This window comes from Esox lucius, chromosome 7, assembly GCF_011004845.1.
Source record: "Esox lucius isolate fEsoLuc1 chromosome 7, fEsoLuc1.pri, whole genome shotgun sequence".
NCBI classification, from domain to species: Eukaryota; Metazoa; Chordata; class Actinopteri; order Esociformes; family Esocidae; genus Esox; species Esox lucius.
Window position 1 is genome coordinate 42639051 of NC_047575.1, and position 25085 is coordinate 42664135.

The window sequence follows — 25085 nt, forward strand, 5'->3', positions numbered from 1 at the left end:
CCACTGACAGGTGTCATGATAACAACATCAGTGTTATTCATTTCACCTGTCAGTGGTCAAAATGTTATGGCTGTATAGTCTGCATACATTCAATAGTACACAATATAAACATTCAAAATACAAATCAACATAAATCTCCAACACTGTTGTCTGACATCATCTTAATATTTGTTTTCGACTGCTCTACATCATATTTTAATCATAATATTCCTGCCGTTATTTACAATAAAGAACACTACTGACGATGCATCAAGACAGATATTGCAGCCAGTGAGTTACGCAATGCTCACGTTTGAGTTTCCTTCAGTTCACTACCTCAAGGTGCTCTAAAAATGTTGCAGTGTATGTTTAAACTGGTTTACAAGTGCTTTGAATATGAAAAAGACTTGGATCTAGAGGAAGAATTTTATGTATCATAAAAAATTTGGGACACACTTACCCAGAATAGGGGTGTCTTGTTTGAGGTTGCTGAGAAGGAATTACCAGGTCTGAAAAACTGAAACAAATGTATCATAGACTGCAACTTTCTACTGTTTCCATACACAAGGTGAAAAAGACAACTAGTTCGATAGATCATAAAGACGTTGCTTCACGTTTAGCCGCGTCATTGCCAGACCAGGGTCAGTGTTGTCTTGTGTATATTTCACCAGTACCAAAGTCACTTTATGGCAGAGCCTAGTCTATCAGACGGCTTTTGAAGAGATGACGGCCCTGTTTATCTAGCTGCTCCGGACTCGACAATTGAGAAGGAAGTGCATTCGTCCATGCTGGCACTTCTTCACTTTAAGGTTTGTGTGTCACATTTGTCCCTAAAGTGCGCTCATTTGTATCAAGAGTTCTAGAGGTCTATTTCGGATGTAACCAGAACATAGAGATAGCAACACATTAAAGAACTGCATTGAAGGATGACAGCATGCCAGGTATTATATTAAGAGGCTGAAACAGCAGGATATTATCCTAATACTTTTTTTACAATACATGTCAATTTATTGTAAAGACAAACCTTTTTGTTGATCAAATTCAACTTGTTTTCACCATATCGCTATGGTGAAGGCACAATCTGATTAGGGGTTTGTCTTTTCCTCCACTACATCACACAGCTCTGATAAAAACAAGTACACTCTTTTCCTTCTCTTCTCATCCTCTTCTCCCCTCAAGGGTTCTCCCTGACCTCTGCCTTGTTCTTGATGACGGAGGAGAAGCGGACCAGTTTAATCTCCTTGGCGCCCTGTCCTCTAAGGTCATCCCAGACGTACTCAGGTGACAGCAGCTTGGTGGGCTTGTTCTTCCACAGGTACCAGTTCAGATGACTCTCCTCTTGCCAAACAGCCTCCACTCCAGCAGACTTATCCATCTAGAGGGAGGGGTCAGGACAAGATGGGGGATAAGGAGTGAGAGAGGGAGGAAGAGAGGGGAAAAGAAAGAGGGAGGTAGAGGAAGGATGACTTACTGTATGCCTGGGTGTGTTTGTGCTTGGATGTCTGTCTGTCTGCCCCTCCATGTCTGTCTGCCAGCCTGTCTTTTTGCCTAGGCCTCCATTTGTGTGTGCCTGTCTGTAAGTGTGTGTGTGTGTGTGTGTGTGGGAATACTTACCTCCAGGTGTTCCCTACATGTCTTGGTCAGTCTGTGAACATCCTCCACTGCTCCTCCAAATATGTTGGCCTGGTAGTAGAAGTCTCCATGGTCTTGGGGGATGTAGGCTTTGGAGATTGTCCTCCGCTCATAGGGGTACTCATTCCGGGGTACCCAGTAGAACCTGTAAGACCCTGTAGTCTAAATGAACCTTCATTTAACCAAGAAAAAAAAACGTATTAAGGATGTAAGGGTGTGTGTCTCTGTGTGTGTGTGTGTGTGTGTGTGTGTCTCTGTGTGTGTGTTACCAGGGGTGTATAGCAGCCACCAGTTTCCCCAGAGCCTCTGGTCCCACACGGCCATGGAAGATCATGTCTACGTCAAGACAGAAGATGTAGTTCGCCCTCTGGTGGATGTATTCCTCTATAGCAGTCTGCTCCCAAAATACATGGATTGTGGATGTTAGCAATATTAATGTTACTGAACATAAGTCGGTGCAGAGTGTTGTGATTGAGACCAGGCAAAGTGTATTCTGGGTATTATTGTACTCAGTAACTCACAAAGTGTACAATAAACATGTAGTCCACAGAGCCACAATGTACACCCTTCTGGACGATAACTAGCTCGTTTACCACCTTCCTAGACCGCCCAGCGTCCAGGAAGGAGGATCCTGTTCATAAGCAATAAATCACGGATGGTTCTATTTAGAGTGTATCCTAGCAACTACAGTCCTGTCAACAACATTACAACTAACTGCTATGCACCCTACATCCTCTCCTTACCGGTCTGTAACCCTCAACACTGTGGGCTGTAGTCACAAAAGCGGATTTCCGTAGCAATTTGGCTAATAGTTGGGGCATCTGTAGACCATCTATAAACAACTACCAGTACCACCACTACTACTACAAATACTAATTCTTAATTTTTTTTACTAGTATTACTAAAGTAAAGATGATGCATTTAATAATAATAATAGTGTAACCTGGATGAGTTCCATGCGGCGGAGGGATATCTCCTGCCAGCGGTCAAACTTCGGCACCTTCACGACGTTGAGTCGTCTGCCGACACCCAGAGTCACGGTGATAGGAACGTGACTTGGCATATCAGTAAACACGTAGTACTGCACATTCAGCCCCACCTGGAATCACATGGAATTTAATTTGATGGAATTTCCTGACTCATAAAATTAGCCATTTAGTTTGAATGTGAGTGGTTTTGATGATATGGGGTATACATTTGTGCATAAATGACAACTTTTAGGGACCTTTTTTTGTCTCAACAGCACCACTTTTACAATGAATGGGCATATCATGGCCTGAATTTTTTTTATATGGTTACACAGAAAGAAAAAACTTTACCTTGTGTCATCCCTCCTTTACCTTGTGTACCCTACAAATACAGACCTAGGTTCCCTAACATTAAGCTGGACATTCATCAATGTAATTGGTGTTGATTCTTACCATGAAGTGCTTCTCAGCTGATTCTAAGAAGTCACGGAGAAAACGAGTATATCTGTGAGGAAGGAAAGAGATTAAAAAGAGTAATCTTCAGTCCCCTCCAGAATTATGGCACTTTGAATATAAACAAAACAAAAGGAACTAGACAAGCCTAGTCCTACCGGCCTGCGATTAGAAGGGATGAATGTTGTTGCCCTGACTGGATTCGATCTGCGGTTTACAATTTGATAGACTGGGTCTTTAACTACTACGCAAATTAAACAGCCGATTTGGGTGCACGTAATACATGTGTAGAGGTGTGGTGTCTGTTTTCTTCCTGCATTGTCAAACCAATTAGTCAAAACTCCACAGTTCTCAAAACTACATCCCTACATTAGTTAACATCCAAACCAACAACAGGTATAAGGGTTTCGCTACACTACATTCAACACATAAAATTAGAAAGAGACTGAGGATGGCTAGCTAAAAGCTATACTGTACTGATAAGGAAAACAATGACATGAATCACCCCATGGCTGGTTCGTTTCTTCAGACAACATTGACAGTTGGATAGCGAACCACTACACTATGTGAACTCCGCTAAGTAAATCGATGTCGAGAGCATTATCAACACGCAGACTAAGTTGGTTTGCCACTTAAGCCACCCTTGGCTTCCACACGGAAGGGGCATCAAGATGGCTAAGAATGACCACAAACTGCAGATTGAGGAGCGCTTCTACAACAACTCCGAACCCTGATACATGTGACGGGGCATCCAAGCCATCACAGACTACCAGGCCAAAGAACCCTAACCCCAGAGCCACCAACAAGTTAAACAGGTTCTATGCCCGCTTTGACACGGACAACAAAGAGGCAAACATCTAAGCTGTACGCCCCGCCTGAAGCCCCCCCCCCAGGTGTCTACATCTCTGAGGACATCTTCTGGTGCCTCAACACCTCAACCCTGGTCAACCCTGGTCAAAAAGGCACAGCAGAAATTTGAGTGGAACAACTATTATCCCACTATACCTAATACTGGTAAACTTTCTGCCCTCCTCTAATTGCCTTAATTGCACATTTAGTATTGGCATTTGCACTGCATTTGCCTTTATTGCACATGTGCATATTCCACTTGTAATAAACATGTACTTAATACTTGTAAATACAGATTTTCAAGTTCCATCATACAGAGGTGGCCTTGGAATGCGTCTCTGCGTTGCCTTAGCAAGTGGCGCAACAGGCTTTGGAGTGCCAGAGAAAAGGGTGGCAAAAGCAGTTAAATCTGCAAAAAAAACACCTTCAGGATGCTCATCCTTGCTGAACAAAGTTGCTGAAGGTCAGGTTCAGCTGGTGAGCACAGCAGTGAACAACCCGGTCATGTGGGTGTCTTTTTCATTAGTGTCTGTACCCCTCGGACGTTTCCACTCATTACAGCCGCACCATCATAAGTCTGAGCGATCAGCTTTTCTCCCAGCTTCAGTGGTTCCAGCACACCTTTGATGCTATTAGAGAGGCTGAGTCCAGTTTTATCTTTGACTTCCGCAAACTCCAAAAACCTCTCTGTCACTGTATTGTCAGGCAACATGTCGCAACACAACCACCATTTGTGATTTACAGGAGACATCCGTTGTCTCATCTGCCTTTATGGCAACAAATGATGTCTCATCCACTTGCTTGGCTATCTCCTCCCTGTACACTTCAAACATACAGACTAACAGTTTGTTTTGTACAGTTCTAGATGTCCCTTTGAAGATGAGCGTCACAGTGCCTCTGAAGTCTTGAATCGCCCTCACACACAGTCTCAAACATGCATCTGAATATTCCAGGATTCAGGGATTCCACCGACTCCTCGTGACGGCAGTGCAGTTTCACATTGTCCACACAGTTTAATAGTGAAGGGGAGATGTGAGTGATGTTGAGGGCAACAGTGCAAATTAGGTCTAGAATGTGGCCCTTGATGTGGGTTGGGAAATTGACATGTTGGGTGATATTAAAGCAGTCCAGGACAGCAGTGAAATCAGAGGTGAGTTTGAGAAGTCAATGTGAATGTTCATGTCGCCAAGCCGCAGAAGGCGGGAGGAAAGTGATACCGCTATGGTGAGAAATAAAAATAATAAATACATCATTTTGTTGCAGTTCTTTCTGTTAACAACAGGAGGGGCTGTGCCTACAATAATGTTTTGTTCACTGTTGATATGTGAATTTTTTGTATGCACTTGCTTTCACCCTTTTTCCCAGTTCATCCCAAACCAGCTCCATGGGGTACTAGGACCACTAAGCCTTTCAAACGAACATTAACCATTTCAAACGAACATTGCCATTTTTTGTCATTAGCGTAGGAATTGTCCCTGTTTCTCCTCCGCAGCATCACCATCCAGCCAGAGCATCAGTTCATCTACTGGGTCGTCATCAAACCATTTACAGTAGAACTGTCTAAAATATAATGAATTACAGAATTTATTTTGCATGGTTAATGAATTTGAAAAAATACAATAATGTGTTTGTACTGAAGATCTTGTCATAAGAAAAAAAACGACTAAATATAGAATGATTATTTCTAAGAACACAGGCTATAGTATTTCGGTTTGTTTATTAGGCCCTACAAATGTAAAAAATATTAAATAATTTGACAGCCAATCTATAGGTGACATGAATTGTCTATTGTTGACATGAGTAAGTAATGTCAAAATTGTCACCCTAGGCTATCAAGTTGATTTCAATGCCAATGCATAGCTCTAGCAGTAAAGAATATAGTTGGTGTACCACTTTGTGAACAAATATTTAGCCAAAAATATATATATTTGTAGAATATTAATCTTCATGAAAATAAGTAGAGAAAATTCAAAGTGAGATGGGATAGGATGTGCGTGCCATTTAGTTTCTCTTTCTTTCCTAGTATTAAAACAGTGACTGTGTAATACGTTTGTTGAACTGGTGATTATTAAAGAATGTCTGATATTTCATTTCATGAATAATGTTATAGATTTAAATTTTGTATTTACATTTGATGAATTTACATTTGATGAATTACACCGAGTCAGGGCTCGCTGCGACAACTTTTGGTGGCCTTACCCGATTTCCTTGCTAATTCTCAGTATAAGGCGCTCATAGACTCAGGCGCAGCTGGGAAGGCGCACAACCCAACTATTTCCTGGTCGCAGAGGGTGTTGACAGGGTGGTCTCAGGGATGTCAGGAGAGGTGTCTAGGCGTTTCCGTTGGTGCGACCTCAGTGGAAAGTCCAGACAATGTTTCTGCAGTGCGCATTCCCTCTGAATATGACGATTTGGCGCTGGTATTTTCTAAGACTATGGCTAGTCGTTTAACCAGTCGTCCACCGCCGGAGCCCCGGTCTCGGGCTGGCTCTGCCACGGTGCCAAGACTGGCTGGTACCCCAGGACACACTGGAAGGGAGTGGCGGAGTGAATTCTGGGAATACTCTGCCCAGGGCAGGACCTCTCACCACTCCCCAGGCCGGTCTTGGCAATAAGACCGCAGGAACATCCCCAGGTCTTGGTTCACACGCTCCACCTGCCCATTAGCTTCGGGGTGGAACCCAGAGGTGAGGCTGACCGAGACCCCCAAACGGCCCATAAAGGCCTTCCAGACCCGAGACGTGAACTGAGGGCCCCGGTCAGAAACAATGTCCTGGGACCGCCAGAAGTCCGCTACTGACCACCGGCGTAGCGACGCCCCGGTCTACGCTGTGGGCGACCGGGTCTGGCTCTCGACCTGGAACCTTCCTCTCCGCCTGCCCTGCCGGAAGCCGCGGTTTGTGGGGCCTTTCAAAGTCCTGGGGAGAGTGAACGAGTTAACCTATAGATTACAACTTCCCCCTGATTACAGGATTAATGCCTCGTTCCATCTGTCTCTCGTCAGGCCGGTGGTGGCTTGTCCCCTCCAGCAGTCTGAGGTGCGGGAGGTCCCTACGCCCCCTCTGGACATCGAGGGGGGCCCGGCGTACTCTGTCTGGGGGGGCGGCCTGCAGTACCTGGTGGAGTGGGAGGGGTATGGCCCGGGGGAGCGTTGCTCGGTGCCGGCGGTGGATGTTCTTGATCCTGAGTTTCTCCAGATTGGCATCCTGCGCGGCGTCCACCGGAGCCACACATGTGGGGGGGGTTGTGGTGGTGTACTGTAACAAGGATGCGCGTTGTGGTATTCGGTGTGCGTCATCGCCGGCCTTCTAGTCACGCCGCTCCTTCTCCCACGGCACGGTCATGTCTTGTTATTGCACGCACCTGGTGTCCATTCCCTCATTAGGTTGCATATATAAGGTTCCTGTGTTTCTGGGCGTCTTTGTGTGGTATTGTTCTATGTTGGATGTAGTGTAGAGTGCTTTACAGAACACGTAATCCATTTGTTTGCGCTTTGACGCTTCCCTTCTTTTGGGGATTTTGTTCGGATTGTGTTCAGTTGTTTCTCCTTTCGATTTTTGGAAAATTACTTTGTTTTACTTCTGCATTTGGCTCCCTTTCCTGCACACCACCACACATCTATGACAGGTCATGGAAAAATTATATTTAATTAAATTTCAACCAAGACTATCATTCATCTGGGAGGATCATGCATTCATCCATTGATGTCATGCATTCAGTGAGGGGTGATAATTGCCTGGGTACAATTTGGGCAATAACGCTAATTGCCGTGGGCTATTGCCTATTTAAGTCTGACAACAGGGGGAAAAAAACAGTGTCACATGCTGAGGAACCACCCTTTCACCTACTCAACGGCATACAAAAACCCTACATGATGAACGGCATACAAAAACCCTACATGATGAACCAGAGATTAAAATGTTTTATTAATCGTTACATTTGTCCACTAGCGATGCTTCATGGCCCGGGCAATCCACTTTTTCTTATTTTACTGTGTTAGCAATGGCTTTCTTACAGCCACTCGACGCAAAGTCATCTGTTCACAGTTGACTTGCATAATTCAATCAGTGTTAAAATGGGATTTTAAGCTGTTGTGCTATGATCAATATATAATAGCAACATACACTCACCAAAAGGATTATTAGGAACACCATACTAATACTGTGTTTGACCCCCTTTCGCCTTCAGAACTGCCTTAATTCTACGTGGCTTTGATTCAACAAGAAATGTTGGCCCATATTGATAGGATAGCATCTTGCAGTTGATGGAGATTTGTGGGATGCACATCCAGGGCACGAAGCTCCCGTTCCACCACATCCCAAAGATGCTCTATTGGGTTGAGATCTGGTGACTGTGGGGGCCATTTCAGTACAGTGAACTCATTGTCATGTTCAAGAAACCAATTTGAAATTATTCAAGCTTTGTGACATGGTGCATTATCCTGCTGGAAGTAGCCATCAGAGGATGGGTACATGGTGGTCATAAAGGGATGGACATGGTCAGAAACAATGCTCAGGTAGGCCGTGGCATATAAACGATGCCCAATTGGCATTAAGGGGCCTAAAGTGTGCCAAGAAAACATCCCCCACACCATTACACCACCACCACCAGCCTGCACAGTGGTAACAAGGCATGATGGATCCATGTTCTCATTCGGTTTACGCCATATTCTGACTCGGTTGTAACAAGTGGTTATTTCAATCAAAGTTGCTTTTCTTTTAGCTTGAATCAGTCGGCCCATTCTCCTCTGACCTCTAGCATCAACAAGGCATTTTCGCCCACAGGACTGCCTCATACTGGATGTTTTTCCCTTTTCACTCCATTCTTTGTAAACCCTAGAAATGGTTGTGCGTGAAAATCCCAGTAACTGAGCAGATTGTGAAATACTCAGACCGACCCGTCTGGCACCAACAACCATGCCACGCTCAAAAGTGTTTAAATCACCTTTCTTTCCCATTCTGACATTCAGTTTGGAGTTCAGGAGATTGTCTTGACCAGGACCACACCCCTAAATGCATTGAAGCAACTGTCATGTGATTGGTTGATTAGATAATTGCATTAATGAGAAATTGAACAGGTGTTCCTAATAATCCTTTAAGTGAGTGTATTACTTCCTGCAGTAAAAAAATTGCTTAAGAGTGTATAGTAACACAGGCTTTGCTAACACTGCTTTAAAACAGACAGATGGTTTGGAAGTAATCAACCAAAGTTTGGACACCTGTAGGAATTGTTAGCATCAACTTTCAAGGCTTTATTTAATTAAATTGCTGCAGAACAGCTGTAAGTTAACCCATTATGTGTTCCCTGAAAAAAGAATTTATTATCACTATTACATTTGTACATACATTTTCAGTGTTTGTTAACATTAACTTTTTTAAATCCTTGGCAATTTATCGGTTACCTTTGTACCATTTCAGGTGATTCACTTGACTTAAACTGCATACATTGAAAGTCCAGTGAACTGCTTAAACTTAATAAAAATTGAAAAGACGGAGTGTTCTAAAACTTTTGACCATTAGGGTACATGTCATAGATTACAAAAATGTGTCAGACAGCCTGTTACAATTCATAAAACAAAGGGTTAATCTAAAAGGAGCAATAGCCATTCTGTGGAGCTGACCGATTCCTTTCAAACAGTATCACTGGTATGATATAACTATTACACATTATATGTAAATGCATGCTGTTTGCTCTGTGACTTACTTTCCCACAGCGAACACAGTGGTGGCAATGGTGAGGTTGTAGGACCTGAAGGCCTCATCTATGACCTGGGGATCAAAGGTCCCCTCCCAGACAATAGGAGCCAGCCATGGGGTTACAGTCAGCACGTCAGTCCTCCTGAATAATAAAAATAATAATAAACACAATAATAATATCCCCCCCAGACTGAAACGTATCCACTAGAGGAAGTGTAGCGTACTCTTAGACCGCAGTGGCAATATTCTGATCTGATTTTTATGCACTTCTGTCTCGCTACGTTTTGTTTACTGAATTAGCCACAAAAGCAGAGTCAAACATGTTTAATAATTTTAGAACATGTATTTTTAGATGCTGAAATCTTCTGCTCCGCTGAATTTCCTCTGCCCATGTTGACAATGACTATGGATCAGCTATAATAGCTGTTCTCAGGCCTGAGCACATGCAATGTTTGTTACATGGATAATAAACCACAGCTACCGTAAGAACTGTGCTAAGGTCTGTATCCACTATGCATTGTGCCTATAAACAATTCTTAGTTGTAGTATATCAAACATTTACCACACCTCCTCATAACTTATTCGCGGATTGCACCTCTGTCAAATATTTGCCTTTAGGGGTGGTATTGTATTTTCAAGCCAAATCTTTATCAGCTTCCATTGAGGAAGCATTGTTTCAAATTCTCAGTTGGTCATCAGCCCAAACATTCAGAACTGTATTGTGACATAACATGCAATCTATGAATGGCGTCAATATAGAATACAATGATACAAAAAGCTATAATGTGGTGCCAATGTCTGCATTTGCAGTCACTTACACTGGTTCCATAAGCATGGCTTGCTTGGTCTGCAAACTGAAAAACAGGAGTGGATTTATTTCTTACAGGAAGGGACTTCCCTCGGGTTAAGCTATTGACACTAAATAGAGAACAGTGTGGTACAGGTTGTGCAGTAGTTGACAGGCAGCAATTACACTGAGCAAAATCTGTTGCTGTACCTGGAGCCATGTTAAACCCTTCTCAAAGGAAGGCTTAAAGTAAGACTGACGGATAGACAGAGAGAGAGAGAGACCAGTCAAAAAATGTAACACTTAAACTAAGATGGTCATAGTCTTGCAAAGAAAACTTAAGTTAGAAACATTGGTACCTAAGGCAGTTCAAATATCTGATACAAGACTGTTTTCTTCCCCTCCCATCCATATTCCGTTCCTCCTAACCGCCACTGGGAGACTGCCTCGTAGATTCAGAAGCCACCCCAGGAGTGTGGCTCGTTTGCTTTTGATTTGCCCCTCTCTTCCCCTGCCACCCACTTAAATAAAATGCCCTCAAGGGCCCAGAGCATTGGTACAGTGGCCATTCCCTGTCTCTCTCAGGTTATCTTCCAGGATTTCTCTTACCTTACCTCTTGTCTATTTTGACCTCAATTGTCACAAATTTCCAAGCCCTGATGCAAAGACCTTTATTAATAGAGGAACAGTTCGACCTAAATTCATATTTGGGTTTAATAGTGCTTACCTTAAGTAATCTTTCACCACAACCCATTATTATTATTATATAACTCTGTCACAGCCTGGAATTAGCAATATCAGCATTGTCCAAATTCATTAATTGTGCGTCAAAGGCCAGAAATGTTGCATTGCAAGCGGAAACCAAATCCAAAACACTTGCAACTAAAACGTAGAATCTTGTATTCCTCAAAATAATGTTAGAATCTTTGCTATATTAATCATACTTTCAACAGCACTGATGCTTCCTATGTTTATCGGTCAGTTTTGTTCACAATGGTATCAATCTGCATTTTCGTAACTATTGACAACCCGCTACAACCACTCTGCATTCGCTAGCTAGTGATGACATCCTTGCCGAATAACAGAGGCGGTGTTTGGTGGCTACAGAACATAGTTTGCATGGTGCCAGTTTGAAGTCACCAATTTCTGCCTCCTGTTTTGTCAGCATCCAGGCAAAAAGAAATGGATGCTAGTGCAGCAGATTACTGAATTTAGAAAAAAGGGATTTTTGCAGGACCGCGTAAGCGGGAGCCGTCCAAGAAGAATATCTCTTACTGAGTGAGTGAGTGAGTGACTGACTGCGTCCCCCTTGTTAACAAGGCTTGCCTGGTTTCATGTTTTTTTTTTTTTTTTTACACTTGCAATGCAGCTTTTGTAGCTCAGGATGCACAGTTTCCGTTAATGAAATTGGATTTCGCTAAGAATTCCAGGCTGAGACAGAGGTGAATAACGGCCTTCAGGAACAACTCAGGGTAGGTGTTATTTCAACCAATTATGAATCTAGGTCGAATTATCATTCTACGATCAGGCCCTGACACAGAGAAGCATTCCCAAAATTATGATGCTGCCACCATCATGCTTCACATTAGGGATGGTGTTCTAAGGATGATGTGCACTGTTAGGCTTGTGCCAAACATTGTGCTTAGCTTCAAGGGCAAAACGCTCTTTCCATTGACCTTGATTTTTTTGTTACACAAAGTGGCCAAAATGTAATAACCATGGCAACACAATGTCTATCTATTTTTATAAACAACTAACATTTCTAACACTTTTAGAAAAAGATGAAAGAAAAGTTAGAAATAGAATGCGCAGATTCCAATTTTGCAGATAAGAGTGATTTATGTGAAACGTTTCTGAACTACCTTGAACAGGTGTCTTCAAGTTGGTCATTCTGGAAGGGTTTAGAACCTTCCCATAATCTGTGTAAGTGTTCCTTGGTACTAAAGGGGTCTTATTAGTCTTATGTTTAAAACAGTGTATTTTTTGTGTGCATTTTGTGTGTGTTTGTGTGTGTGTGTGTGCTAAGGAGTCCAGAGATCAATGCATCTCAAGGAAAAGGGGTTATCCAAGGATGGGTGACTGAAGGGGATCCATTGTTTTTAAGGGGTTTGCTTCTAGTGGGACATTGCGAACTGTTGCGTTTTGGCATTTTCTGAGACCTGGTTAAATCCTATGGTGCCTGACTCGGCCATCACCGCAGCTGGTTTTTCTATCTACCAGCAGGACAGAACTTCGGAATCAGGTAAGCGTTGAGACGAGGGGTTCTGCATACTGGTTAACTCTCGCTAGCGTTCGGATGTTGCAGTACTTTCAACACACTGCTCACCAGACCTGGAGCTCATCACTGTAAAAGTACAGCCCTTCAACCCTCCGCGAGAATTCAGCCCCACTATAATCACAGCATGTCTACATACCCCTGCAGGTGGATACAACGTGCATACTAGAAGACCTATGACGAGTAAGACCAAAGACTGGCAGATGACCACAGACTGGCAGATGTTTTGCATTGCAGTTGATGGGGACATTGATGGGGACATTGATGAAAACATAGACGTTGTCTCAGCCCATATCGCCAAGTGCATCAATGGTGAAAGCCAGAGGGTCAGGAATTTCCCCAGCCAAAAGCCCTGGGTTAATGGTAATGTCCATGCTAAGCTCAGGGCATGGATCTCTGCCTATAGGTCTGGGGAACTGGAGGCTTTGAAAAGATCCAGATTTGACCTACGGAAGGTTATCGGAGATGGAAAAAGAGAATGCAGGGATAAGTTCAAGTCTAACTACCACGGCTCTGACAACAGACAAATGTGGTGTGGTGCCCAGTCTGCCGCTTCTCTCCCCAATAAGCTCAACATATTCTATGCACGGTTTAAGGCGACCAACACAATTCCTCCAGTGAGGACCAGGAAGACTGCACTCTGTCCCTAGCCACGGCTGATGTGAGGACAACCTTTAAAAGAGTTAACCAACGGAAGTCACCAGGGCCAGATGGCGTTCCAGGCCGGTGTTCTCAGGGGGTTTTCACCCTTATATTCAACCCCTCCCTGTCTCAACCAGCATTCCCGTCCTGCTTCAAACAGACCACGATTGTCCCTTTACTGAAGAAATCTTCTATCGCCTGCCTGAATGACTACCGCCCTGTAGTCATGGTCAGAACCCAAATCTGCTCCTTCATTCCTGAGACCTTGGACCCCCTGCAATTTGCATTCCACCCCAACAGATCTACGGAAGATAACATTGCCCTGACTACACACACCTGTGTCTCTCATCTGGAAAAGGGTAACACATACGTGAGGATGCTCTTCATGGACTAAAGCTCAGCATTCAACACTATTGTGCCTGCCCGTTCCCAAGCTCAGAACCCTGGGTCTAAACACCTTCCTTTGCCACTGGATTCAGGACTTCCTGACGAGTAAACCCCAGGTGGTGAGGATGGCCAACCTCACCTCCTCTGCACATTGAGGAGCACTGGAGCCCCTCAATGCTGCATACTAATTTCCCTCCTGTACTTCCGGTCCACACATGACTGCATGGCCACACACAGCTCCAACTTCATACTTAAGTTTGTGGACGACACCACCATCCTGGGTCTCAGTTCCAAGAACGATGGGACCAAATACAGAGAGGTAAGAGACTCCGTGGTAAAAACTGCCCAAAAGCGCCTAGACTTCCTGAGGAGACACAAGAAGTTTGGCATGTCCGCAAAAACTCTCACCAACGTTTACAATGCACCATTGAGAGCATTCTCTCATGCTGTGTTATTGTCTGGTATGGCAGCTGCTCCGCTGCTGACCGCAAGGCCCACCAGAGGGTGGTGAGGTCAGTGGAGCACTTCATTGGCTGCAATCTCTCTTCCGTGCAAGGCATCTACCATACACGATGCCTTAGGAAAGCACGGAACATCGTAAAAGACAACAGCCACCCAGGCTATGGTCTGTTCACACTGCTGCCACATGGTAGATGTTATCGGAGCATCAGGTCACACACTTCCAGACTAACAAACGGTTTTTACTCCCAGACCATAAGGCTCCTCAACCAGCAACATTGATCTATTGATCACATGAACACTTCATATGCTCTGGTCACTTTCTATGTACATTTAATAAACATTAGCAGATTAGCACTATAACACATACAGTTAGGTCCAGAAATATTTGGACACTGACACAAGTTTTGTTATTTTGTCTGTTTACCAAAATATATTTAAGTTACAGTGAAATAATGAATAGGGGCTTAAACTCTTTCCGCTTCAATTTGAGGATATTCACATACAAATTGAAGGTTTAGGAATTACATCTCTTTAATATGTAGCCCTGTCATGGTGCGGTGAGCAGCAGCGCCACCGTGCCATATTTCCACAAGTTCCCATATTCTCACGAACACATCCCGGACTGTCACATGTTTCCCATCTTCCACACCAGGTCCCAATCTAGCTCGTTTGTATGTGTATATATGTTTCCCCTCTGCTCCCCACATTGTGGATCATTGTTGCTGTTGCTTGTCATTGTTGCTGTCTGTTAGTATACCGGTGAGTGTTGTTAAATTACTGTTGAATGTTGATTGTTAAGACGTGTTGTCGCGCACTTTATTTTCATCAGTAGTTAGTTTCGTTTTCCGTTCGTGTTTGGTTTGTTTGTTGTTTTAATAAAAACCCACGAACGAGAGTACTGCCTGCGCCTGGTTCCTCCAACACTACACCGCGACGAGTTGTTACAAGCCCCTTCTTTTTCAAGGGACCAAAGGTAATTGGACAATTGACTCAAAAGCGGTTTCATGGACAGGTGTGGGCTATTCCTTCATTATTTCTTCATCAATTAAGCAGGTGAAAGGTTTGGAGTTGATTCCATGTGTGGCATTTGCATTTTGAAGCTGTTGCTGTGAACCCACAACATGCGGTCAAAGGAGCTTTCAATGCAAGTGAAACAAAAACAAAAATCCATCAGAGAGCTAGCAAAAACCTTTGGAGTGGCCAAATCAACAGTTCGATACCTTCTGAGAGAAAAATGAACACACTGGTGAGCTCTGCAATACTAAAAGGCCTGGACGTCCACGGAAGACAACAGTGGTGGATGATCATAGGATCCGTTCCATAGTAAAGAAAAACCCCTTCACAACATCCAGCCAAGTGAAGAACACTCTCCAGGAGGTAGGCATATAATTATCCATGTATACCATAAAGAGAACACTGCACAAGAGCAAATACACAGGGTTCACCACAAGGTGCAAACCATTCATAAGCTTCAAGAATAGAAAGTCCAGATTAGACTTTGACAAAAAACACCTGAAAAAGGCTGCACAGTTCTGGAGCAGCATTCTTTAGACAGATGAAACAAAGATCAACCTGTACCAGAATGATGGGAGGAAAAAAGTATGGAGAAGGCTTGAAACGGCTCATGAGCCGAAGCATGCCACACATGTAAAACATGGTGGAGGCAGTGTGATGGCGTGGGCATGCATGGCTTCCAAAGGCACTGGGTCATTAGTGTTTATTGATGATTGGACAGAAGACAGATGCAGCTGGATTAATTCTGTAGTGTATAGGGATATATTGTCTGCTCAGTTTCAGCCAAATTCAGCAAAGTTGATTAGACGGCGCTTCACTTTATAGATTTACAATGACACAAAACATACTGCGAAAGCAACCCATGAGTTTTTTAAGGCAAAGAAGTGAAATAATCTGCAATGGCTGAGTCAATCACCTGATCTCAACCTGATCGAGCATGCCACTGAAATTAGGTTACTCTGAAAATGGTTGCAATTCCTAAACATTTCATCCAATATTTTTGTTCAACTCCTTGAATTAATGCTGAAAGTCTACACTTAATTTGCATCTCGGTTGTTTCATTTCAAATCCATTGTGGTGGCGTACAGAGCCAAATTATGAGAATTGTGTCAGTGTCCAAATATTTCCAGACCTAACTGTATTTATAATATTTAAGAATTCTATTCATACTGGCCATTTTCCCATTTCTACATTTTCTGGAATTGCTTCTAGTCACTGTTGTTATGTATATATTTGTACATTTTTGCTATAATTTTTGATTTATATACAGCTCCGGAAAATATTAACAGACAACTGCACCTTTTTCTTTCCTTTCCAAAAAAGTAGAAAAGGAAAGTTTTGAGTGAGGAACAGAAGCGTTCAATTTGCAGTGCTATTTTAATTATAACCCTTCTGTTCCTCACTCAAAACCTTCCTTTTCGAGTTTGACAGGTGTACCTTTGTAAAGGGTTGTTTTATGGTAGAGGTTATTTAAAAGCAAAGCAATAAAGATGTAACCTTGTGTGAGATAAGCAGAGGTGTTTGATGGACATTTGAGAACCATGTTTTGATGTAATAAACTGACTATTCCCACCCGCACACCACTTAGTGCTACCTGGGACCTTGTTGCACCACTCCCTTGTACTAATGCACTCTGACTCAGCCTTGCAAAGTTTGATAAGGACGTTTTCAGATGTTACATTTACATGCCTATCTTGGGAACCTCATTGCTGCTATCCCTGCATTTCAGTTGCACATTCTACCTTACACCTCCAATTTCCTTGACTGCACAGTCATACATTTTATTGCATTTGCCTCGTCGCACAACTATTCATTCCCCACTTGTACATTATGCTTAATACTTATCCTGCCCTACCCTATTTGAACTTCTGGTTAGATGCTAATTGCATTTCGTTGTACTGTACTCAAACTGTTCAATGACAGTAAAGTTGAATCTAATCTAAATGTCCTGACACACTGATCTAACGTCATAATACCAAGTGCAGCCATAACCCATTTGACATTTACCCATGTAAGAGCACAGCTTTCAACAAGCACTGCAATAAATGTTTTCTTACCGGAGAGATGCAGGTGTAGAGACCAACCTGGGATCAGAACAGAATAGATACAAAGAAAGTCAGTAACACAAACTCAAAGGTAAAACAGGGGTTTGTAACAGGGGTTTGTAACAGGGGTTTGTAACAGGGGTTTGCAGGCCAAAACTGTCCCGCTAGTGAGTATCATTGGCTCCTTAAGATTTTGGCACTGCATCAGACAAGGGTAAAAGAACATTGTTCTATTTTTCTACATAGTATATCATAGAAAATTTTTAATATAGATGTATAATGATATATTACTACAAATCAGTCAACAAAAAAATTGTCAAATGGGTCATGGTCCAAACATTTTGAACTCTATGTTCTATAATCACCAGCAAAAATGTACTTTAATTTAGAAAATATTTTGAATTATTCCTACAATATAACATTTCCAAACAAAAAAATTTATATTCTCTTCTCATGAAACCGATTTTTGGGTAGTTGTTATTTGCAGTGCACAAATTACTATAATTAAGGCCCCCTGATCATCCGCTTCAACAGAAATTGGCCCAATCAAGTTGATGATCTGTGCTGTAAATTAAATTCAGCATTATTTATCAAAGTATTATTTTAAGCTGGTTCCATGGTTATTTTTGTTTACTCAACTAGTTTTACCTGAATAAAACATTTGAAGTTGGCCCAACCAAAGATCCAGATCAGAAGGATGTGTATCTTCAGTTAAACAGGCAGGTCATTAGTTTATTCCACCTGTCTGCAGGAGTGCCTTGTAAATAAGAGAGGGCTTCTCTCTTCTTACATAGAGAGGGCTATGCAATATTTTCATACAAAGAGCACAGATGAGTCCTATAGCTATCCTGATATAAAGCAAAGGACAGTGAAATTCAGCATCTAATGCTTTAAGTGTGGAAGCTGCTGCTTGTATATAGATTATATGCCCATAAACAAAAAATGACAATGTTTGCCAGAGACAAGCAGGCTCCATTATACTATAAGAATATAACCCTCACTTTCAAGTTCTTTATTAACTTAGTGATGGGTATTTAAAAAAAAAAAGCTGATCTTTAGATCTGAGTGATTTATCTACAGAATATAATTTGTTTAGTTTTTTTTGCATTTAGCAGTGATTTAAGATCAAATAAGGACTCCTGTAATGCTTGGAAATCAGACTGTAAATTGGCAAAGGCTTGATTTATATAGATGTTGCAGTTGAATAAAATACTGTATATGTATTTCGGGTTGTCACCAGGTGGGGGCAGTATGTGCACAGTGTTTTTAAACCGGTGTTTTACACATAGAGGGACTGGGGCTTGGTGTGGGAACGCATACAGTTTTTACCACAAGTTGGATATTCACGGTCTCAAGTATGTTTAATGTTTGCATTTTGTAAATTAAGAAACAGAAAAGTAGATATGGACTACAAGACTGTTGATGTGCGTAAAAATGGCGTTGTATAACCAAGCTGTCGGCAGCTAGAAGAGCTGCTGTTACAGTGCTCATAAGTTTGCATACCCTGGCAGAAATTATAATATTTTGAAAATGAAAATGAAAAATGACTGATCATGCTAAAAACTGCCTTTTATTTAAGGATAGTGATCACATGAAGCCATTTATTCTCACATAGTTGTTTGGCTCCTTTTTAAATCATAAAGATAACAGAAATCACCCAAATGGCCCTGATCAAAAGTTTACATACCCTTGAATGTTTGGCCTTGTTACAGGCACACAAGGTGACACACACAGGCGAAAATGGCAATTAAAGGTAAATTTCCCACACCTCTGTCTTTTTAAGTTGCAATTAGTGTCAGCAATTGTAACTAGCAATTAGAAAAGGATTTAGCGATTAGTTATTTATTTAGCGATCTAAAGAATATAATATATTTGTTCAAACAGGGACTCCTGTAATGCTTGGAAATCAGACTCTAAATTGGCATTGGCTTGATTTACAGATGTTGCAGTCGAATATAATGAGTGGTAGAACATGAGCAACTTTCTATACATGTGGAATAATTCCAGAGTTTAGATTTAGATTAAAAATATGGGCCACTGAGCTATCAATAAGTGTTGCTGCATATACTGTACAAATAAAGCCTTCTCCAGTTTATCTGCCCCAGTGGGTTTCCTTGTGTCAATAGTTAGCAACGCATCCAGGACCTCACCCTCAGTAAATAGGAGAAAACATAAACATTGATCAACGTTTTTTGGGATGTCATATAGAGCAACAACTGCACCTTGCTCCATCCCACAGGAAGTAGGAACAGTTGCTCTTTCAAAAAGAACCCTGACAAAATAAAATAGTGATTAAATGCATCAATTATAGACTTTTTATCCATAATAATCAGCTGACTGTATGTGCTCTGGAAGAGAAAAATGTATAAAAAAATGTTAAGCTTTTAACAGTTTTCCCAAATTTACCTGGATTTCCTTTACAATCAGACAGTGTATTTACGAAGAAATCTGATCTAGCATTTCATACCTGTGTTATGCATTGATTCTGAAATGTGAGAAGTAACTTTAGGTTGATTCAAGCTCTGATATACAGTAGCTGAAGTATATTTCAGGTCACTATGGTGAATATCCAGCACATATCCAGCACAAATATCCAGCACAAATTGCAAACGATTGTGTAGTTCATTTTAGTTACCAAGCAAAGCTTAGCTCTAGGCATCCTTACATCAATGACAACCAATAGGACAATGGTCTATAATATCCAGAGGAAAAACATGACTGGCAAGTTATCGCTCTGGTGTGTTTGTCTGTTTAAACCAATACATGGTTACTTATCAGGATCCTTCAGATTTGGCTGAGTAGGCCTAGTAATTAGCTGGCTAAAGTTGAGATCAACACAGAAATCCTTCATACACTGAGTCCTGTCATTCTCAATCCAAATTGTCTGATGTAGAAAATGATGCTCAGTCAGTGAGTTCACTAAGTAATCTTTTCTTGGCAGAAGGTGGAGATAAACATCCAAAATAGTTAATGTTGGGTTATTTCCTGGATTATGATATAACCGACCCCCTTGGATCAGTTTGTTTTAATGGCCAAGAATTTTTTTATTGATGAATGTGTATGTTTTAATTCAACTGGGAAAGTAGGCTTTGTATATTTAAGTGCAAATATCAAAGTCCCTTACCAGTTATAAACTCAATTTAAACATTTGGAACATCATTTTAATCCAGAGATAACATACTAACAGGAATTTGATTTTCAAGCATTGCCCTGTTTAGCCTGTTGCATGATCATGTGGGGATGTGATACGTTCTTAGTGTGACAAGTGCAGGAACATAAAAGGAAGCCATAGATGGAATTTCCATGACCTTATGCATTGAAATAGTTTGTGGAATAAGGTTGTTAACAGCGGTTACCTTTATGTGTTTGGGATAAGCTAGTAGTGTCCCATCATTGAATAGTATTATGTCAACTTGAATCATATGTTAACATCATATACAATTATTTATGAACTAATTCTATGCATTTAGGGAATATAACCATATAATGATTTCTAATCGTACAAACATATGACACACAAGTTAAGCAAACTTAAAAAAGTTACATTCAGATAACATTTGTAAACAACCATTTGATTTAACAAAAAAAGCTATGGAACTAAATAATAATATATTATTTGTTGAAACAACTATAAACACCTTGACATTTGTAACAGTGTACAATCATAATGATATAAAAACGATTACAACCTGAGTAAAATACAGGCTTCTCAAATGTCCTTACCAGAAAATAATTATCCCACCAGCTATTACTACAAAAAGCAGGCAATGTAGTTGTTCTGTTGATAGAAAAAGGAAGCATTGTTAAGTGTGCAATACTGTATGTATTTCTTCCTTCCAATATGAGTTGGAGAGGAACATTCTCCTAAATACATAATGTAATTCAAAGTTGTGTATATCACTCTTATAATGGGGAAAGGTTGAAATAAGAAATAAAACTGTAGCTTGTATCACACACACACACACACACACAGGTGCATCAGTCAGACTGGAGCAAACCTACCTTTGATTAGCTTAGTAAATGTTGAGGTTTTCCTTTTATTTTAATGATTTCAATTTTTAAAAAGTATTTTAATGAGTGCAGGTACCCAATAGATCTGAATATCATCCTTTTGATCAATATATTACTTCTAATGTTTTGAAGCTGCCAGTTGAGGACCTGTGAGGCATCTGTTTCTCAAACTAGACACTCTATTGTATTTGTCTTTTTGCTCAGTTGTGCACCATGGCCTCCCACTCCTCTTTCTATACTGGTTAAAGCCAGTTTGCGCTGTTCTGTGAAGGGAGTACTACACATCATTGTACGAGACCTTCAGTTTCTTGGCAATTTCTCGCATGGAATAGCCTTCATTTCTCAGAACAAGAATAGGCTGACAAGTTTCAGAAGAAAGTTATTTTTCCCCATTCTGAGCCTGTAAACGAACCCACAAATGCAATGGTTGAGCTACTTCAGCGGTGCTAAAATAATCACAGAAGAGTTTTCTAAGGATCAATTAGGCCTTTTAAAATTATAAACATGAATCAGCAAACACAACATGCCATTGGAACAAAGGAGTGATGGTTTCAGAAAATGGGCCTCTGTACACATACGTAAATATTAAATTGTAAAACAGCCATTTCCAGCTAAAATAGTCATTTACAAAATTAACAACACTTAGGGATTTTCCTGCACATAAAACTCGAAGGCAGCTGCCTTCCCAAAATCTCGCACCACCTCTGTGTGCCGGCATTGTAAAGCATAATTTTGCGCTCATGCGCTAGATAGCCTACCAGCAAAATACTGAAGCGAATGGAGGAAAAGTTTTTCATGTTGGCAGTGTTGCGGCAACCAATATTGGATGGCCATGATCTTTGGGCCCTCAAGGCAGTAATCCATTAAAAACAGAAAGGATTCTGTAGTGGACCGCATGGGTTCAGGAACACTTCCAAAAACCATTGTCTGTGAACACAGTTTGTCACAGCATCCACAAGTGCAAGTGAAACTCTAAGAAAAGAAGAAACCACACATAAACAACATCCAGAAACACCAATGCCTTCTCTGGGCCCAAGCTCATTTTAGATGGACTGAGGCGATGTGGAAAACTGTCCTGTGCTCTGACAAATCAAAATCTGAGATTATTTTTGGGAATCTTGGACGCCGCATCTTCGAGGCTAAAGAGGAGAGGGACCACCCGGCTAGTTATCAGTGCACAGTTCAAAAGCCATCATCTGTGATGGTATGGGGGTGCATCAGTGCACATGGTATGGGAGACTTGAACATCTGTGAAGGCACCATTAATGCTGAACAATATATACAGGTTTGGAAGAACATATTCTGTCATCCAGATGATGCCTTTTTAAGGGAATGCCTTGCATATTTCAGCAGGACAGTACCAGACCAGATTCTGCACATATCACAACAGCATGGCTCTGGTGTAAAAGAGTCCGTGGGCTAAACTGGCCTGCCTGCATTCCAGACCTGTCCTCTACTGAAAACATTGGCGCATTATGAAATGACAAATTTAGCAAAGGAGACCCCGAACTGTTGAGAAGCTGCAAGAATAGGACAACATTCCACTTTCAAACTACAGTAATTGGTCTCCTCAGTTCCCAAATGCTTACAGTGTTGTTAAAAGAAGAGGTTATACAACACAGTGGTAAACATGGCCCCCAACTATTTTGAAACATATTGCTGGCATCAAATTCAAAAATGTATTTTTCCAATAATATTTCTCAGTCTCAACACTTTATGTTGTTTTGTACTATTTTCAATTAAATACAGGGATTAATTATTTTCACATATTTGCACTCTATTTTTATTTGCATTTATATTATGTTTTTGGAAATGGGGTTGTATCTTCCGTAGTCACCACACAATGGCTCTGTTATTTGGCAATGATGTCATCGGTGGCAAGCAAAAGCTAAGTGGTTGTTCCGGGTGGTCAATTAAGTTATATCAAAAAACATATTGATACCTGACCGGTAAATATTAGTATTAGTGTAGTTCAAAATTTGATTTATAAAGTCAAAAGGAAAACATTATATCAAGGAATACAACACTGGCAGGTGCTTTGAGATGTACAACACCAATAGACTTGGAAGTGTTGGGGTAGGTTTCCTCTGGCAAACGTGAGTCCTGTCTGCTACGTGGCAAAGCATTGGAGTGGGCCAACTCAGTTTGGGAGCGACAGAGTCTGACCACCCAGTCCTACGCTGCTTTCAAAGCTGAGATGAGGAAGGTGTTCGACCACCCGGTTTGGGGTAAGGACGCGTTCAAAAGATTGTTTGCTCTACACCAGGGCGCATGCAGCGTCGCGTCTTACGCTATTGAATTCCGTACCCTGGTGGAGGAGAGTGGGTGGAACGAGGTACCGTTACAGGCTGTTTTTCATAACAGGCTGTGTGAACAGCTAAAGGATGACCTGATTTCCTATCCTGAGCCCAAAGGCTTGGACGACGCTATATCCCTCGCCATTCAAGTGGACAACCGGGGTCCAGAGCGCAGGAGAAAGAGAAGACGGGGGGGCCAATCTTCCCAGTTGACAGCTCGGGTCCTGGTTCTTACGGGAAGGGCAGAAGAACCCAAACACCCGTTCGCCCAGGGCGCAAGCAGAGGGACGAAACCGTCCGAATCGGAACCCATGCCCAAGTCGGGCAGCACCAACTTGACGAGGAGGAACAACGATGTAGGAGGAACAGCAACAGCTGTCTTTACTGCAGTCGTCCAGGCCACTACCTCGCCTCCTGTCCCCAGCAGCCGGCAAACCGGAGGGCTCACTAGCCACAGGGAGGAGACCAGCGAGCCCCCCAACTACCACTGACCTGCCTTGCTTATGTCCCTGCACGCCACACGCCACTCTCACCGTGTTAGGTCAGTCCGTTCAATGCCAAGTGCTTATTGATTCCGGTGCGGATGACAGCTGTGGATGCCGCACTGGTGGAACAGCTAGGGTTAACCTCTGTACTACTGCGGGAGGCCATAGAAGCGACCACTCTGGACGGCTGGTTACTAGCGTGTGTCACCCACAGGACCTGTCCTGTCCGTCTGCTGCTGTCGGTTAACCATTCAGAGGAGGTTAATTTGTTCATCATCGCTTCACCCCGTGTCCCTTTGATTCTAGGCCACACCTGGCTGGTGAGGCACAATCCCACCACCGATCGGGTGACAGGCCAGATCACAACCTGTAGTGCGCCGTGTTACACCCGATGTCTTCAGTCCGCCTGTCTCCCTTCTGCGCACAGACAGGGGAACACCACACCACCCCCCTACCTGATCCGTGTCCCTGCCGAGTACCACGACATAGGGCAAGTATTCAGCAAGCAACTGGCGCTCTCACTGCCTCCCCACAGGCCCTACGACTGCGCGATCAAGCTTTTGCCAGGCATCAGCTATCCCAGCGGAAGGTTCTACAGCCTCTCCAAGCTCGAACATCATAGGAAATGTTCAGGAGAGTCTGTGTATGCTAGAAAATCAAAGGGCACTGTGTATTTGCAATTGTTGCTGGCATTTTACTCCGCCCATACCATATCACGTATAGAATTGTTTTTTCGGTATAGGTCAATATGTATTTTATATCCATTGAGTTACACTGTGGCCAATGGTATGGACTGAGTAAAATGCCAGCAATAACTGCAAATACACAGTGCCCTTTGATTTTCTAGCATACACAGACTCTCCTGAACATTTCCTACAATACATCTTATAGAACAGTTTTTGCTCTATGATGCAATTTGTATCCTGTGTACAGTATATTATAATATGTTGCAATGGGGGAACAAGTGGAAATTATAGTGTTGCTGGATTTAGTGCAAAGAGCCCACATAAAACTAATGAACACTAGTAAATTAACAAGAATTACATCATCAAAGATTCATCTACTCATTTTTAAAATCTGAAATGTTTACAATAATAAAACTT

The 25085-nt window shown here is 42.1% G+C and overlaps 1 protein-coding gene across 1 annotated transcript in view; it reads right to left on the reverse strand.

Annotated features, from left to right (window-relative positions):
* LOC105008995 (globoside alpha-1,3-N-acetylgalactosaminyltransferase 1-like) overlaps positions 1-25085 on the reverse strand; it is a 26883-nt gene continuing 1798 nt past the window's right edge. Inside the window, exons 2-10 of the mRNA XM_013140743.4 lie at positions 20913-20967; positions 17202-17228; positions 10396-10431; positions 9585-9719; positions 3033-3084; positions 2555-2710; positions 1881-2005; positions 1594-1756; positions 1-1354 (exon numbers count right to left, since the gene is read on the reverse strand). Of these exons, the coding sequence (XP_012996197.3) occupies positions 1154-1354; positions 1594-1756; positions 1881-2005; positions 2555-2710; positions 3033-3084; positions 9585-9719; positions 10396-10431; positions 17202-17228; positions 20913-20967 (950 nt within the window). The 3' untranslated portion in view covers positions 1-1153. The remainder of the gene's footprint in view (positions 1355-1593; positions 1757-1880; positions 2006-2554; positions 2711-3032; positions 3085-9584; positions 9720-10395; positions 10432-17201; positions 17229-20912; positions 20968-25085) is intronic.